This window comes from Pollicipes pollicipes, unplaced genomic scaffold, assembly GCF_011947565.3.
Source record: "Pollicipes pollicipes isolate AB1234 unplaced genomic scaffold, Ppol_2.1 Scaffold_6686;HRSCAF=7923_pilon_pilon_pilon, whole genome shotgun sequence".
NCBI classification, from domain to species: domain Eukaryota; kingdom Metazoa; phylum Arthropoda; class Thecostraca; order Pollicipedomorpha; family Pollicipedidae; genus Pollicipes; species Pollicipes pollicipes.
In genome coordinates, this window is record NW_023596921.1 from 3,804,709 (window position 1) to 3,817,552 (window position 12,844).

At 65.9% G+C, this 12,844-nt stretch overlaps 1 protein-coding gene across 1 annotated transcript in view; it reads left to right on the forward strand.

Annotated features, from left to right (window-relative positions):
- LOC119107315 (plexin-A1-like) overlaps positions 1 to 12,844 on the forward strand; it is a 102,098-nt gene that overhangs the window by 65,342 nt on the left and 23,912 nt on the right. The window contains 1 exon segment of the mRNA XM_037230739.1: positions 6,704 to 6,895. Within this exon segment, the coding sequence (XP_037086634.1) occupies positions 6,704 to 6,895 (192 nt within the window).

The window sequence follows — 12,844 nt, forward strand, 5'->3', positions numbered from 1 at the left end:
CCCCAATTGACTTGTTTTTTTCCCCACTTCGCTTTGTTTCCCGGTCTCTCCAGTGTCGGAACTTCGTCTGCACCTTTTCTCTGGTGGTGCAGTTTGTCGGGCTCCTCTCACCCCGATTTCATTTTTGTTCCGACTCCTGTCTCTCTTCAAGCCTGCCAACGTGCCAAACTCTTCCTGCCCTGATTCGAAGCCAAGTTTTGCCTCCACTTTTCCTCGTCTTTTCATGCCATGAGGTGGCTGGTGCCGCGGGCACGCTTTACACGCTTTCAACGCATGCGGACCCCATCTGGATTCGCATCTGTTGTTATGCTCGGCGTTCTTTAGGCGGGGCCGGGCTGCTCCCGAGTACCTTCTGGCACAGCACAAACGCTTGTTATGTAGCGTTTCGACGCGACTTCGTCTTCCAGGTCCCGTACCCCACTTCACAGGTGTTGTGTTGTGGGCCGTGCGCGGGAGAGAGATGAAGGTCGCAACGCAGGCCGGGCTGCCGCGGGACAGGTCGCCGGGGTCACGGGGTCGGCGCGGCGGGAAGCGTCCTCCCATCCCCCCCCCCCCTGCCGGACGACCGAACGGCCGAACGAGAGAAATCCCAAACTGGAAAAGAAATCCGGAGTGGGGCAGTTAAGGGCCACTGCTGGCGAAACGCCGGGAGCCGGTTGGAAAGTGATAAAACGACGGCAAGAGAGGCGGGTGAAAGTATTTTATTTCACTCCTCGGTGCGCAAGAGAATGTAAATTATAGCACCCCCGGTGCGCGTCGCATCAGCATCGGCTCGTCCCGACCGTTAATCGGCCATTGGGCCGGGTGGGATCATAGACGCGCGGGAGGGCGGTGACAGGCCGGTTACGTGCCTCGGGTCACCCGGGTCACGACAGAGGTCGAAGAGGTCAGGCCGCCGCCAGAGTGGGTCGTCATGGCTCAGGCACAGAGTCCGGGAGGCAGCCCGAGCTGGTATACGAGGCACGCAGAGGAACAATGAGGCATTTCATGAGCGTCATACGCTAGATCCATTTCACGACGCTGAGGACATGCCGCGGCGGACCGTGTTGATGTCAGGCTGTTGACGCCGGCGGAATGCCCTTTGAAGTATGCACACAGTTCACCTCGCCCCTGCGCCGCTGCCAGCGACAAACCCCTCAGGCGCTCTCACCCGGCATCTCGGCTGATTCAGTGTCAGGCTGCTTGTTCTGTGCGCCGGCCGACAGAGGTGTTGTGTCCGGATGCGCTGGGCGCCGGCGGGGCGGCCCGTCCCCGGGCGGCCCGTCCCCCGGCCCCATCCCCGGGCGGCCCGTCCCCCGGCGGCCCGTCCCCGGGCGGCCCGTCCCCCGACGGCCCGTCCCCGGGCGGCCCGTCCCCGGGCGGCCCGTCCCCGGGCGGCCCGTCCCCCGACGGCCCGTCCCCGGGCGGCCCGTCCCCGGGCGGCCCGTCCCCCGGCAGCCCATCCCCGGGCGGCCCGTCCCCCGGCAGCCCATCCCCGGGCGGCCCGTCCCCCAGCGGCCCGTCCGATAACAGCCCGATTAGTGCCTGCAGCGGCGGCCTCTTTGACGCGCGAACACCGCGGCGCCGCGCCTGGCCCGGGACGGCGCCGCAGGCGGCGGGCGCACGCCGTCTGGCGGCCGGTCTGGCAGAGGCGGCCGGTCCGGGCCGGGCGCCGAGGGATCCTCTCAGCCCGAGTCGACGGCTGGCGATGACCATTGCTCGGGCCACCACCAGGGACGATAGCCGAGCCGTCGAGCGGCCGCCGCACCCCGTCGACCAGGGGTCGCTGGAACGCGGGCTCAGTGGTGGGCCGCAGCAGAGCGCTGGCAGCGGCTCAGATCGGCTGCGTGCCCGGGCCACTGCTGCCGCCGCCACCGCCTCCCCTTCCCCTTCACCGCCGAGAGCGCCGCCGCGTCCGGACGCGCACCGCGGCACATTACCTCCGCCTCGGCTGCCTGACGACCAAGTGGCGGGGGACTGCGGGGGCGGAGGCTGCGAAGCCGCGCCCTCCCGACCGCGCGTTTGCGCGGCCCGCTCGGGGCCCGCGCTGGGTCTGCGTGGGCCGTCCCGGGCCGCCGTCCAGCCGGGCACGGCGGCGGGTTTTTGTGCGGCGGCCGCGCGCCGGGCCTTCGCCGCCCGTCACGCGCGTTTTTTGCCGGCCGCTCCGCGACCGCGCAGGCCCGGTTGTAACGCCTCACCGCTACGGCGCTGGATGAGATGCGATGCTGATTTGACCGCTGTTTTGCGGCCACTGTTTGTAGTGTAGGTGGCCGCGAACGTTTGGTTGTCGTCGGCGTTTGACCTTGACGCCGGTGCATCCCAAACACTGATCCCGCGGTAAGCTACTTCTCGGGCCCTGCCTTCCTCTTGTTGGCCGCCACTCCGCTCCCCCCGCGTGCCCACCGGCGCGACGCTCGCGCCGGCTAATTTCGACCAATCCCGATGAAAGATTGATTCCGGGTACGTGGCTGATTGCGGCGACCGGCGCGGGGAGCCGCCGCCGCGGCCCGCCATCTCGCCGGGGGAGGATGGCGCGCGCGGCACGCCGGCCGCCGCATGTCACCGGCCGTCTCGCCCGGCCGTATTTTGTCGGCGGCGCGCGCTGTCCGCTGACCACATGCCTTTGTGTCGGCGGCTGGGCGTGTGCGCGCGCGGTGGCTGCGGTGACACGGGCGGAAGTGGTGGCCGCGGCCGGAAGGCTGCGGCGTCCTACGCTCCGTCCGTTCTCTAGGCGCCGGCTCGTCAGCTGTTGGGGCCGTGGCGCCGGACGGCGATTTCACGCCAGTTATCGCCCGGTCAGCGCCGTCTGGGAGTGACAACCGGCCGGCTGCGGACACGGCCGCGGACACGGCCGCGGACACGCCGCGGACACGCCGCGGACACGCCGCAGACGTGCTGCCGTGACTGTCGCCTGCGACGCACCGCGACCGGTCGTCTGGACACGACGGACAGGTGGGGCCGACATTGCTCCCCCTCATTGCGACCACAATGTCGACGGGCCAAACACCCACAAAGCCTTCGCAACGGCCGCGGCAGCACTTATTACAGACCGTGCCGCCCTGCCGAACGTGGCGCGCTGACGGTGACGCCATCTATGGACAGCGTCGTCGTCGCGTCTCCGATCGGCACCGACTCAGTCCGGTTATCGGCGGCACCCGCCGTGCAACGGACGTCTATTTCCGCAGACCGGAAATGAAGGGTTTGACACAACCGGTGTCGTCCCGGGTCCGTCCGGCAGTGTCAACAGCCGGCGGCCCTGCTGCCGTTTTCACGGCCTTTGTCGAGCGGCGGCCGCTTTCAGCCCGCTTGATTGGAACATGGCCGCGCCTGGGAGCCCCGACCCATGCTGACAGTAGGTGCTGTTTGCTCCGAAAGTACTCCGTAAGCCGACGGCTCCCGCGCCCACTCAAATCTCCTAAGCGGCGATCTCCGGCGCGTGCATCGGGAGTCCAGCGGTGGCGGCGGCTCGACGCGCGGCCCATACTGATAGCGGCTGCGATCGACGACTGCCGTGCCCGCTATTGACTCTGACTCGCGGTATTGACTCGCGGCGCCGTCATACTTCCATAGGCGGGGGTGCGATGGATGAGCGGCTTAAGATTGGCGGACGCCGACGCGCGACGAGCTATTGACTCGGTGTGGCTACGGCGAGTAAACAAGACTCGGGCGCCCCGAAGTGCGACGCCCGAGTGCGGCGCCCGAGTTGGACGCGTCGGCACGTTGATTGCCTCGGCCAGGCGCACCTCGTGGGTCGGCCGGCGGAGATGCGCGCCCGACACCGCTCGTTAATCATCCCGAATTGAACCGTTGATGAAGAATTGGCCGGCCGATTCATCTGTGTCGGCGCTGGGAGCGGCGGCGTTTCGCCACTCCCTCGTCTCGAGCGGCGCCGACGGCCGCCAGCGGCGCCAAGCGCGCCCCCAATGCGTGGTGCGCAACCTGCGCCCGCGTTCCCGCGATCACGGGCTGATCAGCGCAACCCGACAATCAGTTCACAATCAGGTCACAGGCAACAACAGCAGGGGCGGCTGGCGCTGTTTTCATGCGGGCACCGACCGTGTCCCGTTTTCGGCAGAGGCGGGGTGGAGAAGTGGCTGGATACGACCATGGCGCGGGATAGCCATAAACACTGATAACTGTGTTTGCGGTTATCGAGTGAAATATGCGGCGTAAGACGTTCCGGTGCGCCGCTGCGTCAGCGTGTGAGCGGGTTGGGTCGTCCGTGCGGCGCGCGCACCCGAACTGGCCGGCCGACGCTGGCGCCGGCGCTGTTTTTCGGGCGCTTCCGACAGTGGGCGGCGGCCGGCTCGGGTCACGTCTGCCCGGAATTAAAAATAGCGCCGAGTCCGCCGCCGGACGCAACACGCCGGCGCGCGTTCTGTGTAAACAGAGCCGGGTGCCGGTGGCGCGCCGGCACCCGTCACGAGCTCCGCGTCGCACCGGCCGCTCGCGCCCCCCCTGCACCCCGGATCAGGTCGGCGGCACCGGCACCCAGGACCGAATTAGGGAAGAGCGAGGCGTCGAATGACACGTGAGCTGCCGTGGGTTCGTGCCGGCTGCTGGCGTTCTGCTGGTGGCTGACGGCACGGTGAGGCTGCCGTGACAGCGTGGCCGCGCCGTCAGCGCAGTGGGTGACCGTCCTCGCTTGCACCGGATGTGTTACGATATGGGCGTGAGAGTTGCTGTTTTCGCGCAGGGAGAGGGTGACCTCATGGGAGAGGGACGGGTGCCCCTCTGTTTAGCCAGCCCTGCCCGCATGGTTGTATTACAATGACAATACTTCGCTCATTTGTCAGGGCGCCCCGGGCCCCCCGTCCTGAATGGCGTAGAAAATATTTGCCCTCGGCTGGAGTGGGAAAGTTACCCCTTCTTATCCCCGGGAACAAATGTCCCCACACCAGTGCCGCGTTCAGATGTAAATGGCGGGGAACGGTATAACCCAGCAATTTGGCTTCCATACTAAATTAAAGCATTTTAAGGGTCAAAAAACAAACAAAGCAAACAACGAAAGCGAACGAGAAAAGCCTCTGAAGAGTATGCGTCCATTGTTTTTCGTAGCGTTCATCAAAGCGACAGCTGTACTGCCGTCTGGCGGTGAGCGTTTGGCGACTGGACGTCGCCTGTGGCACTGGCGTAATGGCCCGGCCGGAACAGCGGCCGTCGGCTGTCGAGGCGCCTGCCGCCGCCGCCATGGCGGCCGGGCCCAGCTAATGAGCTCAGATTGCGAAGCGGCGCCGCGCGCCCAGCTGCCGCAACTCGGCCGGAGCTCGGCCCGCCCGGTAATGTTTCCGGCACGCCGCTGCTCGTGTCACTCCCATTCACCGGTCTGGCTGCGCGTGTGAAAGTGCTCTGTGGTGAATTACCGTGCCCTGCACGCGTACTTGGTTCGCCGATATTGCTGGCGGAGAGGGTTTCACGTTGGTGGGAACGGCAGCTTCAAAGATGGCGCCCGGCCTTTCCTACGTGTCAGATCCGTGCACGCATTCTTTGCACTGTACGGCGTGCCAGCGGAAGGTTTTATTGGTTTGCTGTAAGTCATAATTTGTTCTACGCTTCGCCGAAATGACTTCACGTTGTGCATAGCAAGTTTGTTTCCATCTGAGCCTGGCTCGTCGCCGCTGTTTTTATGGTCATTGCCCGCTGATTGGATCGTCTGGGACTTGCTGATGTGATTTGGCTCGCTCGGCGTCGCCTTGGGCGTGGCGTCGGGTCCACCCACATCACTTACGTCGGTCGGAGCGCCGAGTTGCCGCTGATTTGCGGTCTCGTGACGGCCGTCGTCACCATCGGTCGTCACGTCCGCCATCGTCACCATCGGTCGTCGCGCTCGGCCTCACCTTCGACCTCGCGCTGCCGCTGCCGCTGCCGCTGCCGCTGCCGTCGGCTCGTCGGGATATCCGTCGACGGCCCGCGATGGCCCACGGCGGCCGGCCGACGTCCGGTGACCTCTGACCCCTGACCCCGGCCGCCGCCGCCATCCTGGCGATTATGAGTGTAAACACGCGGCGCGGTCGGCCCGCCGTCCTCAGCCGGCAGGACGGGGCCAGCTGTCGGGGCCATGTGGCCGGGCTCGGGCATCGGGTGGGGGACACGCCCCTTCTTCCCGGTGTCGACTCCGTCCCACGGGGCGGGCGGCCGGCCGCGTCCGCGTCTGCGGGCGGGCGGGGCGCGGCGCTCACGCGCTCTCAGCGTGGGGTGTCGGCGCGCGTGAGCGGCCCGCTCGCGCCGGGCGGATGGGCGCCGCCGCGTGGGGCTCCGATGAGTCACGGCCGCCGCCGCAGCCCCGGCCGCCGCCGCCGGGGCCGTGGTGCGCAGCCGGGCTGAAGCTGGGCGTGGGTTTAGAGGTATGGTGCTGCGCTGATCTTATGCATCCTTCCGGTCTGCTGGTCTGTACGTGTGAGGGGGGGGGGGACTGCCTGTATTGTGAAGCTCTGGTCATTTCTTTGTCACGATCTTCAATGGCTACGGTGTCTACCAGGATGTGGCGATATGACCTTATTAGGGATATAATGACCCTAGTAGAGATACACCCCAAAACATTTCTGGGAAGTTGTTATGCACCAAGTAGTACTGGATGCAGTCCTAATAACTGATGTCTGCCGTTGTATAATTCGCTGCGAGGTTTCGCCATGTTCGTGTGCGCGTTCATGTCGTGTCGCCTGATGTATGCCCTGTCATCCACACAGCGCCCCTGCTGATGCGGCCGCTGTGCCTGCTGTTGCAGAAATTCGAGCTGCTGGAGACGGTGGGTGAGGACTTCTGCGGCATGGACGTCAACACGCCGATCGGCGGCTCCATGGCCGTGACGGCCGTGGCCGTCCTCACCGTGGACACGCTGCTGACGTCCGTGGCGGCCACCTCCACCGGCGACTTTACCGTCGTGTTCGCCGGCACCGCCACTGGCCACATCAAGAAGGTGGGTCTCACTGGAGCCTCGGTGGCGCGTCCCCGGGCGGAGGAGACGTGGTGCTCTCTGGTACCGCCGTGATCAGGGACGCGCGAGCCTCGGCGACAAACGCTGGCGCCCTCAGAAATGATAAGCTAACTGACAAAACCGCGTCACGCACGCGTCCTCGAAATACATGATCGATGGATTAGAACGCGACAGTCCTAGCGTTGCGCGTGTTGACAATGCCAAGTGACACGCTCAGCTACACGTATCAAAAAAGTGTGTAAAGAGCCTGGGATGCGGGAGAGACGCACAGTCATACGCGTCAGTCGACGGACAAAGGTCGGATGTAGATCGGGGCTGAACCGTCTCAAGATGAATCCCGCGGCTGAACCGGTCGCAGACGGTGCGCTCCGCCTCGGCAGCGGCGCGGTGGGCACTCGCGTCCGGCGCCCTGGGAGCCGACATTGAATCATCCGGTCGCGCGGGATACTGGCCGCCGCCGCGCCACTTATGTGGCGCCTGCCAGGGAAACCAGCGGTGGCGAAAAAAAAAACCGGCGAGCGGCGAAATCACGCTGCCGGCGAGGCAGCACCGCGGGCTCATTCACACGTGAACGGCGGCTCGGTGGTATTCGGCCGTGCTCGTGTCGCCCCCTGCCGGCGCCGCGACGGGCGGTCATCGCCGGCCGGGAGTCGGCGATGTCGTGTCGTGTCGGGGGGGGGGGAGGGGGGGGGGGGGGGCGGCGTGTTCGCGGTCGGATTCCGGCGCCTCTGAGCGCTCACCATACCGCTCACGCCCACTGAAAGTGGCCCACCCCTCGCAAAGCCGTTACGTGTCGGCCTGGGGCTAATGCGGCCGTCTCCCCCGCTTGTTTTCATATTGAGAGCACGTTTTATGTGTAAAGTGAGCCGGGAGGCTGGATGAAAAATGCATTCGCCGCGGGCGCGCACGGCGCGGCGCGTGGCGCATGCGGTGTCGTCCCCCGTGACGCGTTATGCGACGGGCGCGGCCGCTGTCCCCTGGCACGGCGGCGGCGTGGCTGAGCTATTGAATCTGTGGCCCGGGACGCCTCCCGCCGGGCCAGCCGGCACCACCGGGGGCGCATCCCTACTCCCGGCGGACAGGGGTTCGTGCGGCGAGCTGAGTGTACTGCATGGTTTCTGGGAACGAAGGGATCCTCCACTGATTTATCGGTGGAGGTGTGCGTTCCGCCATGCCAAACCATAAGTATCAATGTGATATGCGCGGGGCTTGACTTGCTTCATTGCGAGTTGAACTCCGTCCATAGCGAGCGCCATCTGGAAAATGTGCCCCGCGGACTAGTGGTGCGGAACACTTGCCCTTTGACGATGTTGCAGTTCACCCTCATCGATCACTTCACATAATACTTGTGGGGTTAAGTTATGATGGAAAATGACGACGGAGTGCGGATGTTTTTAGGATACCGTCCGTTTGTGGGCTGCCGCTTGCGTTTGTAAGTCATTTCCAGGCAACCGTGCGCCGCTTTGCGCAAACGCAAACTGGTTCCAGCGGCGCGTAGGTGGGCTGTGAATGGAGGGCGGGACGTGAGATGGGTGCTACCATCTGCCGGGTTATGACGGTCGCTCAGTTCGCTCGTGTCTTATCCTGATTCGTGATTCGTTTCGCGCCCCGACCGACAGCGTGTCACCACGCGGCGCGTCCGGCCGGTGCGATCCAATAATGATAGACCCCGGGGTCGTAATGAAAAGCGAGCGCGAGCGCATGGCCCCATCGGACGGACGGGGCCGGGCGCCGTACGACGAGGGTGAATATCGACCGGAGAGCGCCGGGGCCCGCCTACCCCGTCCGGGCCCGCGCCCCGCCCAGATTTCCATGCGTACACGCTCCGGCGCACCTCTCGGCTCGAATTTACGACGATTTAAGCCGAATTTAAGACCTATTCAGCGCGCCCAGCCGCCTGGAAGCGGTCCGGCTGCGCTCGCCGGCGGGCGGCGAATTTTTTCCGCGCGCCCACCTCTTTGTCAGCGGCGCGTGCGTACCTTGGTCGGGTGAGAGGGTCGGCTGATTACGGGCTGGGGTCGGACAGGGGCGGCCGGCGGAAGGGGCGCGCACGAGCTGGCCGCGCCGGCGGACGCTGTCCGACGGACGGCGGCGTCGATGTCGGCGATACGGCACGGCGTCGACGCTGCTGATGCACGCGCCGCGCCGCCGCCGGCGAAAGGCAGGCCGCGGGTTTTGTACGGACCGGGCGTTCGTGCGGCCGACAATCGAGGGCAATCGGGCGCGCGGTGCCGGCCTGCCTGGCGCATGCACGTCGCTGATAGCCCCGTCACAAAAACGAAGGCGACGAAAGCGAGCCGGATCGGCGGCGGCCGGCGCGCAGAGACGGCGGGCGAGCGGACCGGACCGAGGGTGGCGCCCTCACGGCTCGCCGCTCAGCTGACGCGGTCGGAGCACGCGCAGACGGCGGCCGGCCGGCCCGCCGTCTGTCTGCCGTCACTTGGCCCTTGACCTCCCGCTCAAGCCGAGGTGCGTCGCCCAGTGCGCTGAGCACGCCGCAAGGCGGCGCGCACGACTCGATTCGCACCGCCTCTGTCCGGTGTCCTGCCCTGTGTTCCGGGGACGCTGCGTGGCGAGGGCGTGCCCGAGCCCGGCAGCGGCCCCGCTCCGCAAGCGTGACAAACGCACCAGGGTCGGATCGGCGCGCAGGTCCGGCGGCGGCGCCCGTCGGCACGGCTTGAGTGGAGCGGCGGTCGGGCGCGCCGCCACCCGGCCGCCTGTCACTCATCGGGCGGCACGGCGGACGGCGAGCGCGCCGTCGGCGGAAATCGGCGCGATTGCCGAGCCGTGTAGCCGTCGCGGTCCGGCTACGGCGGCGCGGCACGCGCGCGCGCGCCACTCCATATTTCCACCGTATATTCTCGTCTAATGGCCCCGGCGGTGCAGTTTGAGCGGACTATGGCCTATAGAGATCTTAACTGGGACATTTGTTGTCGGCGGAGAGGCGGGCCGCGACCTGAGCTGGCCCCGGTGGCGCCGAGATAGAGCCGCCTTGTTTACCGCCGTGCCTGCTGTCCTGAGAGCAGTTCTCGGCCAAATTGGCTCCGGCCAGCCGTGGCCGGAGTCGGGCGTTGCCTGGGGCCGGTGCTGTGGTCGGGTTGGCGCCGTGGCCTCTAACGCAGCGGTGATGTGTCGGACCGTTTTAAGCAAACAGTCGAGCTGGTCGACCGTCGGCCGTTCGTTGCGTCAGCGTGCCGGTTGGATGAGGTAAGCCGGTATCCGCGTGATTGCGGTGAGATTAGCCTATCGGTTTTGCGGCCGAGAGGCGAATTAACTCCTGCCGAAGGCGCAGCTGCCGTCGAACGTTCGGGGCGCATTGGCTGTCGGCGATGATGCAAGTGATGACGAACTTATACTGTGAAGAGGTTAGCAAAATTATGCAAATTACGTGAAATTGGTCCCTGTCCTTCAGCTGACCTCTATTATTACCGGCTTACTCAGTATGCATTACGAGCGTGGCCGGTGCCTCTAGATGAGTCGGCCGAAGTCGGCTCACATTGCCGGGCTTGACGATCATGGTGTCGCCTGCCCTTTCGCGTGATCTTCATAATGAATGGTCGGACCACCCACGTCGGTGTGGTGTCAGCCGCATTAGGGTCCGAATTCAGACATCAGCACTAACTCACCGCTGACCGGGAGACAAACGCGGCATCAGTTGTCAGTCGCGTGTCTCGAACGACCGCTATTGATTATCGGGTCGCATGAGCGGTCACGCCGATCTGCTGGGCCTGTCTCTCCCGGAGTGGTCCTCGTAGCCGGCTGAGCGCTGCAGGTATTGGTGTGGCACGGACCGCGGCACGGGGTGGACGCCCGCACGCTCGCGCCGCCTCCGCCGCCGCCGCCGCCGCCGCTCGGTTGCACGGCGCCTGCGGCGTCTGCCGGTCCTGGGCCCAATCAGGGCCGGTGGGGTGGCGGCCACCACCCCATACAGGTGTCTTTCCGGCAGGCGGGCCGTATCCATCACAGGGCGGCCGACCTCCGCCGCCGGACAATGATCCAATCACGTGTGCACGGCGGACGGACGTCCACCGCGGGTCGGGTGCGGCGACCGACCAGCGGGCACCGTCCCCGGTCGACTGCAGCCTCCGCTTCTCCGACCCGCTCCACCGTCGTCGACTGTTCCCGTCCTCCCTCCCCTCGCCCCCCTCCCAAAAGTCACCAGTGGATGACGCGTGGCAGCGCCTTCCGCGCGGGATTGACACCACCTCATAAGACTCATGAGATGGCGGGCCCTGGCGGTGGCGTTGTCCTGCCAGCTGGCGGCCGTGCGGCCCCGGCCACCGCCTTGGGGCGACGGTCGCGGCGGGCTGGCACGCTATCGGTGGCGTTCGTCCATCCATCAGAGTGTTGGTGTCGCGTCACTATCAGTGGCCCGCCGCGGCCGGCGCTGGACCGCCGAGGCGTATTGACCTGGTGTTACCCGACCGCGGGGCCGAGCGGCGGCTTGTCGCCGGCATAGCGGATACGTATGGACCTTGCGGTCAGCCTGGCCGGCCGCGAACACTGGCTGGTTGGGACATCTGGTCGGCCTGCCGCTGCAGCGCTCTTCGTGTGGCGTGGATCATCCGTCCGGTGACCGGACTCAGTCCGGCGACCGGGCTCCGTCCGGCGACCGGGGCTCTGTCCGGCGCCCGGGGCTCTGTCCGGCGCCCGGGCTCTGTCCGGCGCCCGGGCTCCGTCCGGCGACCGGGGCTCTGTCCGGCGCCCGGGCTCTGTCCGGCGCCCGGGCTCTGTCCGGCGACCGGGCTTCGTCCGGCGCACGGGCTCTGTCCGGCGCCCGGGCTTTGTCCGGTGACCGGGCTCTGTCCAGCGACCGGGGCTCCTGTCGGAAGTCAGTCCCGCCGACGGGACATCGCACGAATTTATCGTGACGTGTGTTTGTTGGCTTATCGGTGCTGCTGACAGCTCGCTCGGACTGATTGTCAGTACGAGGCAAAAAAGAAGGCAACGCATTGCCACATGTATATGCGAGGTACAAAGACAACATACAGCGGCCAGTCGGTTGTCGCTAATCAGCTATATTCACCCCTGGGAGGCATTCACTCCCCCCGCCCGTCAGGCTGCGGTCGTGATCAAGGTACGCGCGTCCGGCACATTTCCGGCTCATTTCGCAGAGAAGTGGGGCACGGGGGTGTCGGAACTCACGAGCTCACCTTTGCACCGGCTCTCGAACCTGGTCTTTGTTGCAATTGCGACGGATCCTGCGAACCTCCTGATGCAGATCTCCCGGCTGACTCAGGGCTGAGGGCGTCATTATTGTCTGCTTCGAAGGCTTGCGACAGGGGCGTGGGAGACCGGGGGACCCATGACCTGATCTGACCCACCGCTCGGTGACGGGTCCACTCGCCCTTTTCACCCGGCGGGAAGCCGGTGCCCGGAGGTGGTGGGGCGCGCGGCCGCCGTGACGCCGCGTCAGTGACGCCCGTCAGTAGTTCCTGGCTGGTAGTGACCTATTGCGCTCCCTGACGCGCGTTTGCCAAAGCGGACGGCGCCCTTGGCAGGCCAGATCAGCGCTCCGGAGCCGCAGCGCGAGCCGGCCGCCCGAGCTCTTGGTGCGGTCTCACCGTTGACTGGGCGTAGCGTTTGGACAGTGATGACTCTGGTGCTGCTGTACTGAAAAACCTGGCAGTCGTTGCCGGTGTTTTTCTGTGGTACAAATCTCTGCCGCATATCAGTCGTGCCGAGAGCAAGCTTGCCAGGATGTGGCGCTGGCTTGGAAGACAGGATTTTCCCTCTCCAGCCTCCCCTAACATCGAGGGAATTCATCCATTCTTCATCGACGTTAGTGGCCGCCAAAAAACACAATGGCCCCAAGTTTCGAAGGGTTGTTTTGGAATTGACTTCAACGGCATGGTGATCGGGGAGGCGCTTGGTCGATCTGAATATCTCGAGAGTGAGGGCCTGTCTAACTCCGAAGCGACGACCCCTCCT